The sequence below is a fragment of the Arabidopsis thaliana genome, chromosome 3, assembly GCF_000001735.4.
Source record: "Arabidopsis thaliana chromosome 3, partial sequence".
Taxonomy (NCBI): Eukaryota; Viridiplantae; Streptophyta; class Magnoliopsida; order Brassicales; family Brassicaceae; genus Arabidopsis; species Arabidopsis thaliana.
This window is the reverse complement of record NC_003074.8, coordinates 16,664,589-16,682,080: the sequence shown is the minus strand read 5'-3', so window position 1 is coordinate 16,682,080 and position 17,492 is coordinate 16,664,589. Positions and strand designations below refer to the sequence as shown.

The 17,492-nt window shown below is 36.5% G+C and overlaps 5 protein-coding genes, 1 long non-coding RNA gene, 1 other non-coding gene and 1 pseudogene across 12 annotated transcripts; 6 read left to right on the top strand and 2 right to left on the bottom strand.

Annotated features, from left to right (window-relative positions):
• Positions 1 to 819: 819 nt before the first annotated feature.
• Positions 820 to 1,576, top strand: AT3G45470 (IBR domain containing protein; the record flags this gene model as incomplete). Its single annotated transcript, NM_114416.1, has 2 exons — positions 820 to 1,376; positions 1,465 to 1,576. 2 exons carry the CDS (start codon positions 820 to 822, stop codon positions 1,574 to 1,576), a joined length of 669 nt encoding a protein of 222 aa, NP_190133.1.
• Positions 1,577 to 2,037: 461 nt separating this feature from the next.
• Positions 2,038 to 3,647, top strand: AT3G45460 (IBR domain containing protein; the record flags this gene model as incomplete). Its single annotated transcript, NM_114415.3, has 3 exons — positions 2,038 to 2,370; positions 2,449 to 3,134; positions 3,251 to 3,647. The coding sequence occupies 3 exons, from the start codon at positions 2,038 to 2,040 to the stop codon at positions 3,399 to 3,401; spliced, it is 1,170 nt and encodes a 389-aa protein (NP_190132.2). The 3' UTR covers positions 3,402 to 3,647.
• Positions 3,648 to 5,304: 1,657 nt separating this feature from the next.
• AT3G00780 lies at positions 5,305 to 6,573 on the bottom strand. 2 transcript variants are annotated; one of them, NR_143865.1, is made up of 3 exons: positions 6,143 to 6,435; positions 5,630 to 5,705; positions 5,305 to 5,540 (listed from the first exon to the last, which is right to left on the bottom strand). It is a non-coding gene; the product is annotated as an uncharacterized misc_RNA (transcript). The 2 variants fall into 2 exon arrangements; NR_143864.1 differs by lacking the exon at positions 6,143 to 6,435 and adding an exon at positions 6,534 to 6,573 and having other exon boundaries at positions 5,376 to 5,540.
• A 42-nt stretch (positions 6,574 to 6,615) lies between these two features.
• AT3G07135 lies at positions 6,616 to 7,000 on the top strand. The gene has a single exon (NR_141302.1). It is a non-coding gene; the product is annotated as an other RNA (long non-coding RNA).
• A 200-nt stretch (positions 7,001 to 7,200) lies between these two features.
• AT3G45450 (Double Clp-N motif-containing P-loop nucleoside triphosphate hydrolases superfamily protein) lies at positions 7,201 to 8,935 on the bottom strand (the record flags this gene model as incomplete). Its single annotated transcript, NM_114414.1, has 8 exons — positions 7,201 to 7,392; positions 7,508 to 7,685; positions 7,772 to 7,788; positions 7,930 to 8,118; positions 8,247 to 8,312; positions 8,402 to 8,485; positions 8,576 to 8,582; positions 8,643 to 8,935. 8 exons carry the CDS (start codon positions 8,933 to 8,935, stop codon positions 7,201 to 7,203), a joined length of 1,026 nt encoding a protein of 341 aa, NP_190131.1.
• A 1,214-nt stretch (positions 8,936 to 10,149) lies between these two features.
• Positions 10,150 to 12,235, top strand: AT3G45446 (annotated as a pseudogene; the record flags this gene model as incomplete). The annotated part of the gene is made up of 1 exon: positions 10,150 to 12,235.
• A 237-nt stretch (positions 12,236 to 12,472) lies between these two features.
• AT3G45443 (uncharacterized protein) lies at positions 12,473 to 14,443 on the top strand. Its single transcript, NM_148845.3, has 3 exons — positions 12,473 to 12,913; positions 13,394 to 13,656; positions 13,764 to 14,443. Exons 1-2 carry the CDS (start codon positions 12,785 to 12,787, stop codon positions 13,556 to 13,558), a joined length of 294 nt encoding a protein of 97 aa, NP_680098.1. The 5' UTR covers positions 12,473 to 12,784; the 3' UTR covers positions 13,559 to 13,656; positions 13,764 to 14,443.
• AT3G45440 (Concanavalin A-like lectin protein kinase family protein) lies at positions 14,334 to 17,470 on the top strand (the record flags this gene model as incomplete). 4 transcript variants are annotated; one of them, NM_001339208.1, is made up of 2 exons in its annotated part: positions 14,334 to 14,581; positions 15,120 to 17,444. In NM_001339208.1, the coding sequence occupies one exon, from the start codon at positions 15,197 to 15,199 to the stop codon at positions 17,204 to 17,206; it is 2,010 nt and encodes a 669-aa protein (NP_001327866.1). In that variant the 3' UTR covers positions 17,207 to 17,444. The 4 variants fall into 4 exon arrangements, with proteins under 4 accessions (NP_001327866.1, NP_001327867.1, NP_001327868.1 ...); NM_001339207.1 differs by having other exon boundaries at positions 14,409 to 14,544; positions 15,120 to 17,470; NM_001339209.1 differs by having other exon boundaries at positions 14,522 to 14,544; positions 15,120 to 17,281.
• Between the last annotated feature and the right edge of the window lie 22 nt (positions 17,471 to 17,492).

Sequence of the window (17,492 nt, the reverse complement as noted above, 5' to 3'; positions counted from 1 at the left end):
TCAGCTCACACTAAACATTCTCCTTCCTCGCTGACAAACGTAACACCAGGCCAGTGATGTCTTTTCACACCCCTTAAAGGTTATTTACTACATTTATAAATTTATGGTGTTAGTTAGTTAATTATTTAATGAAAAAGTGATATATCTGCAAATCACCCTTTTAAAAATAAGGATATCAAGGAAAAACTACTACTGTATACTTTAAAAAAAAAAAATAATAATAACATTATAACGAGAAACTATCGAGAATCCGTTGGGCGTACTTAAATGAATCAGTTTCTTTAAAACTTACAACATTTTCATACATTGAATGAAACATAAATATTTGTCAAGATGAAAAGACAAAAATGGAGAAGTTAAACGTCCTTAGTGCAGTGTGACATAATATGCACTTTAAATTATTCATGAGACCCTAAATTAGTTGCAGTTTTTTAAATGAAAATAGTTTCTTATACAAAAAAAAAAAAGCAGAGCAGTTCAGTTATACGTACTTCTTAACTAAACAAATTATATTCTCTCTTATGTTTTGCCATTAATTAGATTGTTGTGAATTAATTGCTGGCTTGTAATTCTTGCGAGAAATAATTTATATATCTGATTTGGTTTAACAAGAATGAATCTGATTTTTCAATGCAGATAACAAATAGTAAATGTAATCCAAAGCAGGAACGAGTTGTCCAACAACTATTGGAACAAGTCCAACTTCTTAGCCAAAAATTTGATTCTAGTAAAGCTATTCTGGTTTCTCAAAACAATATCAAGTTTGATTTTAAACTTGCAAGAGAGGCAATTGTTTCTCAAACCAGTAGGGCCTCAGAGATGAAGGGAGAAACTTGTGTCATTTGTCTGGAAGAAACCAAGGCCGATCGCATGTTCGTAATGGATAAATGTCTTCACCGTCATTGCTATCCTTGTGTTAATCAGTTAGTAGAAGTGAAACTGCGAAACGGAACTGTGCCTACATGTCTTGACTATGAATGCAAGTTAAAACTAAGTCTTGAAAACTGTTTCAAGGTTTTGAAACCTAAGGTGATTGAGCTATGGAAACACATGATGAAAGAAGAGTCCATTCCTTTAGCAAAGAGAATCTATTGCCCATATATAAACTGTTCAACATTGATGTCCAAAACCGAGATTTCTCGGTCTAATAAATCCAATGACCGTGCATGTATCAAATGTTCTGGACTCGTTTGCATTGATTGTAAAGTACCATGGCATTCTGATTTATCGTGTGCTGAGTACAAGAAACTTCACCCTGACCCTGTACTTGATGACTTGACGCTAAAGCTTCTAGCAAACGATCAAAAATGGCGCCAATGTGTCAAGTGTCGACACTTGATTGAGCTTAACCAAGGGTGCAACCACATGACTTGCAGGTACATATAATACATATTTAACTCAATTAAGACATAACTAGAGACAAAACGTTTATGTTTTATTGTAATGTCGTTGTGGCCTTTGTAGATGTGGGTATCAATTTTGCTACAAATGTGGAGTTGAATGGAAGAAGGGTCAAGTGACTTGTCCTACTGGTTGTCCACGTACTGGCCAAGGTTATTTTTATGATGGTGAATGAAGATGATTGGGATGATTTGTATGCTCATGGTGGACTGGTCGTATATGCTGAATATCCATAGTTGTTATGAAACACTCTTTTCTCAATTCTTTGTATCTTATGAGGTCTAGAGATCAACAAAAATACTTTTTTTTTTTTTTAATAGTACTACTTTTCCGATAACATTACTTTTCCCTATCGTTTTTGTTTAGGTTTTTTAATTTTAATTTACTTTTTTGATATATATGAAAAAATATTCCTTAATTTGATAAAAGTTTAATTTTCTTTTTTTTGCATAGGGCTCTTTCTTTTTTAATTTCTCTTAGTTCCCTTTTAATTATAAAGTTAATTAGTTTAATCACACGAACGAGCTAGGAGCCGCTTCTGATATATAATCTATAAAACCTAGAATTGTATGTGTCGAGTCATTAAACCTTAGGCCCCCTACGAAAAACAAATCTTCAAGTATGTGCAACAGATTCATGGAGAAAGAAGGAACCCTGGAAAGAGACTATGGCCGAAACCCCACCGGAAAACCCTCACCGGGCGACTTTCATTCTGACACATACAACCTTTACTTTAAGGGTTTGGTAAGGGAGAAAACATCAGCTCAATTATCGGCGGGATTTGAGGTTGCAATTTTCAGAGAAGAGGATGAATATCTCTTGTTTCAGATGAAAGGATCACTTCATGACTCCACAGTTACAGTTTTGGAGGCTGAGCTTATGGCATTGAAGCGAGGATTAACCGAAGCCGTGAGTTTGGGAATCAATCATATCTCAATCTGCTGTGATCGTTTAGAGTTATATGAATTGGTAAGCTTTCTTGGCTGTTCAGGTTCACATATCCCTTTGCTTATTTTTGTTATTGATGTTTTACCTTGAATGTGTTAGGTCATGGGCAGATTAGCGCCTGAGAAAGAGAACATCGCCTTGCTAATGGATGATGTGCAATGCATAAGGCGAGAACTGACATCTAGCATTCCTGTTACTGTGACTGAAAATCAAGCCAAGTTTGCGTTTAAGCTTGCAAAGGAATCAATAAGCATACGTACGCCTCCTACCGAGCAGAAGGCTTGCGGTGAGGTTAATATCGAACATGAACTGATGTTTTCTGTTGCTTTATGCCGTCATCAATTCGGTGTAGAGTGGATGAAACAACATATAGAAGTGAGACTAATCGAGGGAGATGTTCCGAGATGTCCTCATGATGGCTGCAAATCAATCCTATCTCTTAAAAGCTGTTCCCATCTTTTGACACCTAAACTAGAAGAGATGTGGGAACATAGGATCAAAGAGGAGTTCATCCCTGTATGTGACAGATTTCATTGCCCAAATCCAAGGTGTTGGGCTTTGATGTCGAAAACCGAGCTCGTTGAGTCTACTGAAGATGGAGTTAGGAGATGCTGCTTTAAATGCCGCAAAGCCTTTTGCATTAACTGCAAAGTTCTGTGGCATAGTGACTTGTCATGCAAGGAATACAAGACGTTGGGTCGAAATCCTAAAACAATATCGCGTCAATGTAAAAAGTGCCAACACATGATCAAACTGTCGCATAAAACCATCAATGTATATTGCAGGTATTATCATTAATCACATTCTATAGCTATTAACTGTGATTATAAATATAAATCATGTTGGAATTTGATTATGTTCTCGGGTATTTAACATTGTAATGTTTATGGTTGATGTATAGGTGTGGTTATTCATTTTGCTACACATGTGGAGCTCAATGGAAGCTTGGAGGTTGCCGTCATCATAACCAAATGGTGGCGGCTGTGTTGGTTCTCGTTTTTTTCTTTATTTTTCATTCAATGATTATGTGGTCAATTAGTCGTCGTGTTTAATCCAAACACATAGATTAATAGGTGTTTTGAATTCTCTTTTCCATATCTTTCTTATTATATTGCTTTGTTAAATTTGACAATTTTAAGATTTAATTTCTGAGGTTTTGGATTTTCTTTTTATATAGTATAGATTAGTTTACTGTTGAATACAATTATTGCTCTGAATATCTATAGAGACTAGATTTTATCCCGCGGTACACCGCGGTAACAATTTATCTTTTTAAAGTTCGTATAACTTTTTTTTTGCAAATTGTATCTATTTATAATATATTTTTATTTTATAGTTTACAATTGTTATTAAGTAACGTCCTGCCAAACCCATCCCGCCAAACCCGTCCCGTAAAAAAACCATTTATTTATATTAATATTGATCTTATTTATGATATGTTTATAAATCATTGTCTAAATATTTTTGTCGATGCGGAACGTTGCACCCACACATTTTTTGCTAATTGATTAATATATATTCATTTTTTAAAATTTTGAATCATAAAATATGACGGAAAAAATTAAAATTTTTTTAAACTCTATATATTATATAATGATGTTAAAAAATTGTAATATATCAAACTTTTTATAAGTTTAAATATTAATAATGTTTTATAAATTTTAAATATATAAATAATAATATTTAAAGAATTAATATTTTTGCTTATAAGGTAATGACATAATAACTCTAAAAGCAAGGATTTAGAAGATTTAAATCTTTAATTAAATATTTTCATTAATAAATAATTAATATCAGTGACATGACATTGTAAATAAGTTCAAATACAAAATTTATTTATTTAAACAAAAAACGTTTAGTAAGAATAATATTTATTTAACAAAAAACTTTGTTTTAAAATATTGTTAACAAATATGTTTATGCTAATTTTAAGGGATTGATTTGAAGTTTAGTGGGATTAAATTTGATTGATAATGTGATTGACAATTTAAATAAAAAATTTAAAGTAAAATGAATTATTTTGGAAAAAAGATTTAATGCTAATTGCATTAGATTGTAAATAAGTCCAAGTCCAGGATTTATTTGCTAAAATGGCTGCAAAAATGTATATATAGATTAGTATAATCTCGTATGCCGCATCAGAAGCACATTATACGTTAAATCGTGGAGTTCAATCTTTAGTTCACAGTTATTTTGAATTAGATATTTTCTTTTCTTTTGTGAAATTCATATGCATTTAAATAATAATGTATATGTTAAAATATTACCTTAAATCTATTAATTTTTTAATAATTTCTTCAATGTTAATTAATATTTCTTGTGAATAAGTTATCACCTTCTAATCTCTATTACTTTTCTCTGCACATTACATTCTAGTTCTTTATTCTCATATCACACACATTTCTAAACCAAGGATAATTTCAAAATTTCTAACAAATCAGAATCTAATCCTCTTACCAACGAAGTATTATCATCAAATATAGTTTTATGTCAAATATTGTGTCAGAAGCAATGAGTGGAAACCAAGGAACAACAACTTATTCAACAACTTGAGAACATCTACATGCACGCAAGACTTGTAGTAAGCACCCCCATTGGGGAGTCCTAATTAAGGACTCCTTATAATTTTTTAATACTAAACTTTGAGTAAATAAGAGTTTTAGAGTTTTTGTTGAATCCTTAAAAATTTTATTGTCCAATGGTGGAATTCTTAAGTGGGTTTCTTAAAGAAAAAAATTTTGTAGCAACATAATTTTGGATGAAGTAGAATTTCTTGGGGTTTGGCTTTAAAGAAGATTGTTTCTTGAGTTTCTTTTATTAAAAAATAAGATTGGTTATTGGGTTTCTGGTAGTGAAAAAGAAGATTGGAACAAAGAAGAGTGAAATTAAGTAGAGAAATAAGATAGGTTTCATATGAATATATGATTTTATAGAGATAATTATATAGTAGAATTGCAAGAAAAGTACTTGTGTGAATATTGTTTTGTGGTGTCAAACAAAAATGATACAAAACCAAAATAGTGGTAACAAAGATAAGTGATACAAAACCAAACTAGTGGTATGGCCTGTTACGAGTATGTCAACGCCGAGTTGTCTTTGAAGCATGGCGAGTGAGTCTAGATCACCCCATGGGATCACCTTTACATATAGCATGTAGAGAAACTCTTTTTCATACCTCTGCAAGTAAGGCCCTGTTTGTTCAGTAACAAATAACCAAACATCAATTACCTCAATGCCTCGAATATATTATCATCAGTACCATGGATAGTTGTCATTTTACCTCTGCAAGTAAGGCCCTGTTTTAGATTCCTGCTACCAATCCGTTTTTAATGTCAATCACAACATCCTTTCCTTGCCTGCAAAACAATAACCAGTTTCAGACATCACATATAATCGTTCAATTAGTATAAACATTGAAATATCCTTCTTCTAATCACAAAGCATATAAACAAAATGATTTCCCAGCTTTTACAATAAAGCCCTATGAAAGATGACTAAATTTTGTTCCACAAATACTGCAGGAACTCATAAAAGAACTACAAGATGCAGATTTTTATGTGATCCTCCAAAGGAAACGCATGAAGAAAAGCAACACACAAAACCAAAACCAACTTATCATAACATGAATTTACTTTTCATAAATAGCTATTGATCCGGTGAGGCATTTCATCAAACACGTGGTTGGCATCAACAATTACAAGCTCTAGATTCTTCAAAAACACTCAACTATTAATTCATAAACCTGGTAATAGTACCAAAGCACTTCTAATCATTCAAATTGGAACTAATTTACCTCATAGCAAATATGATCACAAAATCCAATCGTCACAAAGCTTCATATGAATTCAACAAAGAAAGTAACCACTGTGGAGTAAACCCATGAACAAATTCGTCTTCTCATTGCAATTACACTTTCTTAGAGAAAGTGATTGAAACAATCACAGAGACACAAAGAGAGACAGAGAGAGACAAAGATACAAATAGACAAAGAGAGACAACGAGAAGAACGCAATGCGAGAGAGAGAAATCGCAAGAGAGATAGAGAGAAACTTGATACACTAAGGCTCAGAGATGATGAAGAGATTGTGAGAAGAGAAAGAGATTTGCGACAGAAAGAAAAAAACATGAAAAAGAGAAAATTGTTTTGTTTAGTAATCCAATGGAATCATGCCACGTAAGCGTACCTTACAGACCAAAAAACACCTAATGCAAGGTGCGCACCTTGCTTAATATCTCAATTCTGCTTTATTTTTTGGTTTGTTTTCTTTAGGATTCTTTTAAGAAACTCATAAGGTTCCCCCAATGGACTTGCTCTTACACACCTGATTTTTTTAGATACAACTACATTAATGTTTGATTAAGTTGTGTGACTCACCATATACTCATCTTTTTTCTTTTTCTTTTTTTGGCTAAAACCATAGAAATATATATGTTGGTGAATGATTTGTGTGACCTCTGAGTGAACCAGCTAGGGCTAGGGCTGTTTTTATTTAGGTCTAAGAAACCGTATAGAGGAAACCTTGTTATTCCGTTCCTCTAGCGGAAATACATGGAGACGACTAAGAATAGAGTAGGACGATAGAATCTTGAGACAGGAGGCAAACAGTGGAGAGCTACTTATCTCTTATGATTTTGGTATGGGAGCTAGGTTTTTAGGGTTTCTTTAAAACATGTTTCGTTGATCAAATATAAATAAAATTTGACACTCATATCTCATTGAACACTAACCAAATCTCGTTTTTTTTTGTGGGAAATTCTCTATGACTCTATGGTTACTGAGCAATCAATATCCATACAAAAAAAGAGATTTAAGTACAAATATGAATCATATGCGACTCAATTCAGTAACACTTACTCAGCTTCATTATCGGCTTCCGTAACAGTAGGTCTTCCTTCCTCGGCTTCATTATCGGCTTTGTTCACTTCTTTGCCTTTAGCTAAAACAGTAGTGATCTGTATAGCTTCTTCTACAGTTGGTTCAGGTACCTTCACAGGCTGGAACCGTCTCTCCAATGCAGGATCATTCTCAATGTGCTTCCTGTACTCATACACTACAACCGTACCCAAATAAAAAAACATTTGGTAAAAATTGAGTTTCCAGTTCTATGAATTGAAAAATTTGACATCATTAGATATAAAAAGAATTTATAAAATTTACCTGCAATTCACATCTTTCTAGAGCTGGTTTTAAGATGTTAGCAGCATCTATCGCACCTTCAACGGCTCCTGCACCGATGAGCAAGTGCATTTCATCAATAAACAGAATTATGTCATCACTTTGCCCATAAACTTCTTCAATTTTCCCTCGGCTTCTCCACCGGATTTCGTTCCAGCCACTAGAAGACCCATATCAAATGTTATAACCTGATAAAAAAGTAGAAGTAATATTTTTTTAATTGCGCATTCATCAATATAATCACACCAATTCCCTGCCACATTCTCAAGGAAAGAAAGAATGAGATGAAGTCTTGACCGTCATAAAAAGTAAAAGTAAATTACTTAAAACATATATACACATTTTTGCACTCTAGCTAAGCCTCTCAAATTCATTACAAAATGATCCAATGGGAAAATATTTACCATCTTCCCCTTGATTGTTTCAGGAACATCACCACTAGCAATTCGCTGTGCAATTCCTTCCGCTATTGCTCTCTTCCCAACTCCAGGCTTTCCAATAAGACACGCGTTGTTCCTGCAGGTTCTTCGAGCCAAGATCTGGACCACTCGTTTTATCTGTGGCTGCCTTCCAACAACCGGATCCAGTTTACCCTACCATAGAAAGTAAAAAACCAAAATTCAGCATAAAACTTCAAGCATTAACATGACACTCTCTTCAAGATGAGTACATATATTTATTACCTCTTCTGCTAGTTTAGTTAAGTTAATTAGTCCCATACTCTTCTAGTGTTGCCAACTTGCCATGTTGCTGTTTCCATTACTTCCGCCACCAACGCTTGTTGTGACTTCATTGTTTCCCTCGACCATACGTATAACCTGAAAATGATATATGTATCTCAAACTGTAATCAAGAAATTGTTTACTAAGACATAACATTAACAAGAATTGGTGCATTTACTTGTGTCCGGATATTACTAGGATCTGCACCCAATATCTCCAAGACACGAACTGCAATACCCTCCCCTTCACGAAGTAGACCAAGCAAAAGGTGCTCTGAACCAATGTAGTTATGCCCTAGGATCAACAATAGCAACAAGAGTCAAGTAACCTTATGCCTTGTACAACACATAACAAGCTCCGAGCCTAAATAATAATAAATAGCGAAAGATCTTTACCGAGTTGTCGAGCTTCCTCTAGTGACAAATCCAGCACACGCTTTGCGAGGAGTAAATGGAATCTCCACTACAACAAATCCACTGCCTCTCCCAATTATCTTTTCCACTTCCACACGTGCATCTTTAAGATTGATCCCCATGGATTTAAGAACCTTTGCAGCGATCCCAGTCCCTTCCCCAATTAGACTTAGCAGTATATGCTCAGTCCCAAAAAAGTTATAGCCAAGTCTCCGAGCTTCCTCTTGAGCCAACGTTATGACCTTAATTGCTTTCTCAGTAAAACGCTCAAACATCGATTAGGGTATGCATCGGCTAGCTTTTTATTTCCGGGATGAGATTGAAAGGTTAAACTTCAAAAGGAAAGGCCTTGCCATTAAATCCAGTGCACTGGAAGCCCTTAAGTTCCCTAACCCTGAGAACCTTTGAATTCTCGAAACAGGTTTCATATTCGAAACAGGTTAAAAATTTAGGCTTTCAAATGATTGATCAAGTATAAAGGATCTTTTTTCTAAATTGTTTATAATATTTAACTGGATTTTTCAATTTATTAATGTCAAATATAAAAATGCTAAAATTTATAGTTACGTAATAATGGGAAAAATGTCGGAAAATGCGCAAACTTTCAAATTTGGGACGAAAAAAGCATGAACTTTCGAAATGTCATTTAAACCTCAAAGTTTGAGTTAACTTCTTAAAAAATGTCTAAGTTTCGTTGACTTGGTCATTTAAGGCATGCCGTGAAATTTCCGTTAACAGAAAAATAACGGAGTCAACTTTCCGTTAACAGTTCAAAACGACGTCGTTTTAAAAATTAAAGTTAAGAAGAAAATCGGACACAACCTAGTGTCGAACCGACGATTCCCTGCAGCTGTAATTAAGCCTTCAACGATGGAGCCACTGTAAACTTGTAACAACATTGATTGAACTCTATATATATGTAACTAGTTGAAACTAATAGAACTCCATTGTTGTCTGAGAAGAAAACGGCGTGAGCAGGTGGCGTGGAATCACGTGAAATATGAGCGTGAGATTGAGATCGTGTGGCTCGTCTATGTCCAATGATGGTTTGTTTGGGGAGAGTAACGTTCTCGAATTTATACAATTGGAGATCCGTTTAATTTTGTCGATTTCAAGTATTGTTGTTGCAGAACCATCGCACGTGTGAGTTGGCACGTGTGGAATCAAGTGGCAAATAAGAAAGATCTGGAAGTGACGCGTGGAAGCTTATAACGGGCAGATGTGAGAAGGCCGTTAGGAGCTATATGAGTCATGAGCAGATCATTTCCATCATCATCGAGAATCATTTGTAAAAATCTAAAAAACCCAAAAACAATTCATGAGCTAAGTTTCTCTCGTCTCGAGAGTTAACGCTTTATCATTTTCGTGTTTCAGGAACATCGGAGTGAGGTTACATATTTGTTCGTTGATCGGAGAAGTGAAGAGTCCGGTGAGCATCGGTGACTTTACTGTATTAAAGGTATCAAAGCTGTGTCGTTTCTCGGCAAAGATGGTGACTACGAGATCGCAGGAAGAGGATTTGAAAGGGAAAGGTGTTGAGAGGGAAGATCCGATTGCCTCACGCATGTCGAGGTTGGAAGAGTTGGTCGCTGAGCAACATAAGGCGATGTTGAAGCAGATTGCTGATATGATGGGTGCGATGAGCAGATCGACAGCGAAGAAGGTTATGGATGAGGATGAGGTGTTAGATCGGAGCTTACCAAGGTCATCAACATCAACGATGGCAAGATCCGGTGGATCTGATCATCAGAGGGAGTATCGAGCTGAACCGGTAAGACTTGAACCAAATCCTTATTGTGGAGGTCTTACTAGATTAGGCAAAATCGATTTTCCCAGGTTTGATGGAAGCAGAATCAATGAATGGCTGTTTAAGGTTGAAGAATTTTTTGGTGTTGATTTTACTCCTGAGGATTTGAAGGTTAAAATGGCTTCCATACACGTTTATTCAGTCTGGTGTGGGTTTGGATGTTATGTTTGATTGGCCTGAATATGTGAAATTGTTGAAAGACAGATTTGATGAAGATGATGATGATCCAATGGCAGAGCTGAAAAAATTGCAAGAGACAGATGGAATTGTGGAATGTCATCAGAAGTTTGAGAATATTAAGATGAGAGTGAATTTGTTTGAAGATTATTTGGTGTGTGTGTATTTGGCGGGTTTACGTTTGGATACACAAATGCATGTGAAGATGTTTCAGCCGAGAATAGTGCGTGATTGTTTGCGTTTGGGACGTTTGTATGAAAAGGCTCATCCTAAGAAAACTTTTTCTACAAATTGGCAATCTAAAGCAGGGGTTACTACGGGTGTTTCTAAGACTTCGCGTGACGTGGATCAGAAAGGTGAGAATTATGGCAACAAGGTGTCTTTTAAACCTCAAAATACAAAGAAATTAACACAGCAAGAGATGAGTGATAGGCGTGCTAAGGGGCTTTGTTATTTTTGTGATGAGAAGTTTACACCGGAACACTATTTGGTTCATAAGAAAACTCAGCTTTTTAGTATCGATGTTGATGATGAATACAAGGATGCTGAGGAAGTTTTGTACAATGAAGAGGAACCTCAGATTTCAGTTAATGCAGTTTCAGGAGTTGCTGGTTATCGAACAATGCGGGTCAGGGGAACATATGGGAAGAAGCCTGTGTTTATTTTGATTGATTCAGGGTCAACTCACAATTTTATTGACTCTGCTGTGGCTGCTAAACTTGGTTGTGCGATTGAATATGCAGGTTTAACTAGAGTTTCTGTTGCAGATGGGAGAAAAATTAATGTGGATGGCAAGATTTCTAAGTTCACTTGGAATCTGCAGACTACAACATTTCAGTCTGATATTTTACTAATTCCACTACAAGGTATTGATATGGTGTTGGGAGTACAATGGTTGGAAACTTTGGGCCGCATTTCATGGGAGTTTAAGGAGTTGGAAATGAAGTTTAAGTACAATAACCAGAAGGTGCTATTACGTGGAATTCGTGAAGGTTCTGTCCGAGATGTGAAAGCACAGAAATTAAGAAAGTTGGATGATGATCAAGTTCAGATTGCTTTGTTGTATGTTCGTGAAGTGCCAGCAGAAGAAGAGTTGTTGGAACAGGGATTGAGTTGTTCTGTGAATGCAGTAGCAAAGACGGAGGGTGATGATACGGAGATAGAGGAGCTTGTCAAAGACTTCCCTGATATTTTTGCTGAACCAACTGAATTGCCTCCATTTCGGACTCAACATGACCACAAAATTGAGTTGTTGGAGGGCTCTAATCCCGTTAATCAACGACCCTATCGGTACTCTATTCACCAGAAGAATGAGATTGACAAGTTGGTTGAAGAGATGTTACAAAGTGGTACAGTTCAAGTAAGTTCTAGTCCTTATGCTTCACCGGTGGTGCTAGTCAAAAAGAAGGATGGATCTTGGCGTTTATGTGTTGATTATCGGGAACTCAATGGAATGACTGTGAAAGATAGGTTTCCAATTCCTCTTATTGAAGATCTAATGGATGAACTGGGAGGGTCTGTTGTCTTCTCTAAGATTGATTTACGTGAAGGATATCATCAAGTGCGATTGAAAAATAATAGTAGAAGGCAGTGAATTGTTTTACGAATGTGAAAGACCAAAATTTTAGACTTAAGCATACATGGCAAAAGGAGAGACTTGCAGTTTTGGGAAAAGTGACTGTTGATTTAGTATAATTAGATGAAAAGTAAACTGGTAGATTAATTAAGGTAATAATAAAATAACACGAGAGTTGAACCAAAAAACAAATTGAAATAAAGAGTAAAACGTGTACTTCCAAAACGGCGTCGCTTTACGTCGATAACGATTCCTTTATGGGCATTACCATCTGATCTCCGTCGCAAGATCTGTCGGCCGAGATGATTTCGCAGTTTTCTTTCTCAGAGGCGGCTCATGGCGACACTGTGCTTTCTCCCATCGGCTTGATTTCATTGTGATTTTCTAAATTGAGGATATGATTTTCTGAGCCATGGGAAGGGAGAGAAGAAAGCTTAGCTTGAGCTTGAATTATGATTCATCTGAGAAATGCAGGCAAATGTTGATGCACATCTCCTGTTGTTCAAGTAAACTTTTTCTGATTCGCCACTACAGTATCTTGTCCGTTCAATTTCTGTCTGATTGATGGCCTTTTTTCGTTCAAAATCATTGTTTGGTGTTGATGAGAACACGGGAGCTGCAAATCATAGGTATCAAATGCCAAAGACGAGTACTTGGCGTGAACATGGTGGACTTGACTTTGTATTCAGCTTGGTATGAATATTTTTACAAGTTTCTGTGTCTACCTAATTTGGATTATGAATTGTTTCTTTGTTAGGATGTATTTGCTTAATACCTGAAGATATATTGGAGTTGAGAAGAAACTAGTAGATATATACTTATTTAACTAGAGATTCTGATTTTAGTATTGTGGGTTTGTTCTTGATGATAGTGGAAAATATTCTTTGAACCAGGGAATGTTATAGAAGTCTCAGTTTTTTTATATCTATTTTAGTTTAGTATTTTAGGAGCTGTTATGTTTAAAATATGTGATGGCTTAGTATATGTAAATGTTGCATGTCATTACATTTCTCAAGTCAACTCTGAAATGCTCAAAGATAAGATGTTTTCATTGCTCTTAGACAAATTCAATGGATACAAGAAAAGTTAATAAATTATGGTGGATTTGACATTGAAAAAATATTGGATGTTGTATTATATAGTGAAAAAGTTTTGACCTGACCTTTTTTGCAGCTGGAGAAAATTTCATCGACCATTGGTGTGAAAGACAGTTTCTTTCAGAATAATCAGACTCTCTGTTTCTTCAGAAATGGCTCGAGAATTGCATCTGATCTGGATGATTTTCTGTGTTCATCTGATTGGCTTCTCAAGTCAACAGGAAACGGGGTTTATCTATAAACGTTTTGGTGAAACAGGCCATGGAGTTGCCAAAGGATTGTTGAAGTTGACCGATGGATCCAGAGTGAAAATGGGTCATACCTTCTTCAAGAACCCTTGTGAGTTCGGTTCAACTCGATTACTCTCTTTCCCAACACAATTTGTGTGTGCACTGGCGTCTAAGGCAGGATTTGTTTGTGATTGTGTTACGGCCTTGCTTGTACAGGCATTCGTTTTACCGACAATCATAATGTATTTGGCTCTTGGAGCAGTTATTGTCTATCTGGAAAGGAAATGGTATAACAAGGATGGACTTGTCAGAAAAAGAGGTTTCAGAGAAGTAAACAGAGGAACTCCGATAGAGACGAGAAGAGAAAGAAGAAGAAAGGAGAGGAAGAATCGAAAATGAATCAACTCTCAAGAACAATGGGATAACTATTTGTGGGATTCTTTCTCAATCTCTCTGCAATCCTTTTGAGTTCAACCGATATGTCGATATGTATAAAACTCAGATATGAAGCTGTAACATAAGAATATTTATTCCACTTTATACAGCTCTTTTGCACTACTTGTCTCTGTGACTTTCTGTGTTTCCCTTCTTTCAAGTTTGCGCAATTGAGAAACCCTAGAAGCTTCAGTGTAGTATGTCCACCACTGTCGCTAAATCTCTAGGCATAGATGACGCTGCATCTGTTTCCCCCATGCCTCAATTGCAGTGTGTTGAGCAATTCCTAGCTAGAAATTGTAATGAGTTGATAGGGCTATATTGATCGATCTGTTCCCAAAAGGCAGATAATGTGATGTATGTCTCTTGTTGTTCAAGGTCAACTCTTTGGGATTTGCCACTGCAGCATATTGTCCGTTCGATTTCTGCCTGATAATCATGTCTTATTGATGGCTTTTCCTTTCAAAATCATAGGTAACAATGCTGAAGAAGAGGATGTCAGCCAAGTTTACTTTAGGAGGCTTTGGTGGGAACATGGACTTGTTAGCAGTGTTCATATTTGGTGAGAACATGATGGACTTGCCTTTGGATTCAGCTTGGTATGATGAATATTTTAATAATTTTGGTGCATTTGCCTAGACAATAGATAACTGTTAATCGTTTTCTTGGACCTTAAATTGTTTTCTCTGTTGGAATTTGGAAATAATTTGTTTATAATTGGAGTTAAGAACAGTTCAAGTATTTAATAAAGCTAGTAAACATACTTTTATAACTAAAGATTTTGTCTTCAGGATAGTGGGGTGTGTTGTTGATGATATGGGATGGGAGTAGTGGAGAATATTCTGGAACCAGGGAATGATAGACAAGTCTCATATTATAGCCACCGTTTAGTTTACTATTTTAGGACTTGGTTTGTTTAAAATATTTGATGGGTTAGAATATGCAATTGTTTTCTGATAATAATAATACCATTACATTTCCTAAGTCAACTTTGAAATGCTCAGACATAAATTGTTTTCATTGCTCTGGACGAATTCAATGGGTGGAAATGTATTGAAATTATGATTGACTTGGCAATGAAAAAGATTGGACTTTATATTATATACTGAGAAGTTTTGACCTGACTGTGTTTTGCAGCTGGATACATTATTATCCACCATTGGTGCAGAAAACAAGATTCGTTCAGAATAGTCAGATTCTCTGTTTTGTCAGAAATGGCTCAAGGATTGCATCTGATCTGGGTGATCTTCTGTCTTCATCTGATTTGCATCTCAAGTCAACAAGAGACAGAGTTTATCTTTAATGGCTTTGGTCAAGCAGATCTTTATACTGATGGGGTAGCCAAAATTCTTCCCAACGGACTGTTGCAGTTGACCGATGGTTCCGGACAGAAAATGGGACATGCCTTCTTCAAGAAGCCTTTTGAGTTCAAGTCACCTAGATCATTCTCTTTCTCAACACATTTTGTGTGTGCGCTGGTGCCTAAGCCAGGATTTATTGGTGGTCACGGTATTGCCTTTGTTTTATCTGCTTCCATGGATCTCACACAGGCAGATGCAACACAGTTCTTGGGACTTTTTAACATCTCGACTCAAGGATCCCCTTCTTCTCATCTAGTTGCTGTTGAGCTAGACACTGCCCTCAGCGCTGAGTTTGATGACATTGATGCCAATCATGTAGGAATTGATGTCAACAGCCTTATGTCTATCGCATCTACTCCGGCTGCTTACTTTTCCGAGATAGATGGGGAGAACAAAAGCATAAAGCTTTTGAGTGGAGATCCTATTCAAGTTTGGGTGGACTATGGAGGGAATGTACTTAATGTTACGCTGGCCCCTCTTAAAATTCAGAAGCCAAGCCGGCCTCTTTTGTCAAGATCCATCAACCTTTCAGAAACATTTCCAGATAGAAAGTTCTTTCTTGGGTTCTCTGGAGCAACAGGGACATTGATCAGCTACCAATACATACTCGGGTGGAGTTTAAGCAGAAACAAGGTGTCATTGCAGACCCTTGATGTCACTAAACTTCCTCGAGTTCCTCGTCATAGAGCTAAAAATAAGGGACCATCAGTGGTCCTTATTGTTCTACTCATTTTACTGGCAATCATAGTGTTTTTGGCTCTTGGAGCAGCTTATGTCTACAGAAGAAGGAAATATGCAGAAATAAGAGAAGAATGGGAAAAAGAATATGGCCCACACCGTTTTTCTTATAAAGATCTGTACATTGCAACGAATGGGTTTAACAAGGATGGACTTCTTGGAAAGGGAGGTTTTGGAAAAGTGTACAAAGGAACTCTGCCTTCCAAAGGACAAATAGCAGTGAAAAGAGTGTCCCATGATGCAGAGGAAGGGATGAAGCAGTTTGTGGCTGAAATCGTGAGCATGGGTAATCTGAAGCACAAGAATATGGTTCCACTTCTTGGGTATTGTAGAAGAAAAGGTGAGTTACTTCTGGTATCTGAATACATGCCCAATGGTAGCCTTGACCAATACTTATTCAATGACGAAAAACCGCCATTTTCATGGCGTCGAAGACTTTTAATCATTAAAGATATAGCTACAGCTCTCAATTACATGCATACAGGAGCTCCCCAAGTTGTTCTCCACCGGGATATCAAGGCCTCTAACGTTATGTTAGACACCGAATTTAATGGAAGGTTAGGGGACTTTGGTATGGCAAGGTTTCATGATCATGGGAAAGACCCTGCTACAACTGCTGCTGTGGGAACCATTGGCTACATGGCACCAGAGCTTGCTACAGTGGGAGCTTGCACTGCCACGGATGTGTATGGCTTTGGTGCCTTTTTACTTGAAGTAACATGTGGGAGGAGACCTGTGGAACCTGGGTTGTCAGCTGAAAGATGGTATATAGTTAAGTGGGTCTGCGAATGTTGGAAAATGGCTTCTTTGCTAGGAGCAAGAGATCCAAGAATGAGAGGTGAAATCTCAGCTGAGGAAGTTGAAATGGTACTGAAACTAGGGTTGCTTTGCACAAATGGTGTGCCAGACCTGAGACCTTCTATGGAAGATATTGTTCAATACTTAAACGGAAGCTTAGAGCTGCCTGATATATCTCCAAATTCTCCTGGTATCGGGTCCTTTACCCCGCTGATTATCGGATCAAACCCCCCTGTCTCCCCCAGTACCAAGACCTTTTACACTTCTTCCTCAGCCAACGATTCCACATTTGTCACTCACTCAATTATCCATGGGGATGGACGGTAAACTTTGACAACTTTGCTCCTCTTCTCTTAGATTTTTTTTTCGGAATGAGGAAAAGCCATGCTAGGCTTGTGTGAAGGTACTTTAGTTTGGCATTGTGCTCTCCTTGTGAAGTCTATTTTTGATATTTCTCAAAGACATCCAGCACTGAAAAGTAGTGTTTGGAGTCTTTTGTAGAAATGATGTTAAGCTTTGTAAATTTTGATGTTTCTTTACACTTTACTCTATTATGTAACCGTACTATCTGCATATCTCTTTCTTCATTAGTTTATTGCATTTTCCAATAAAT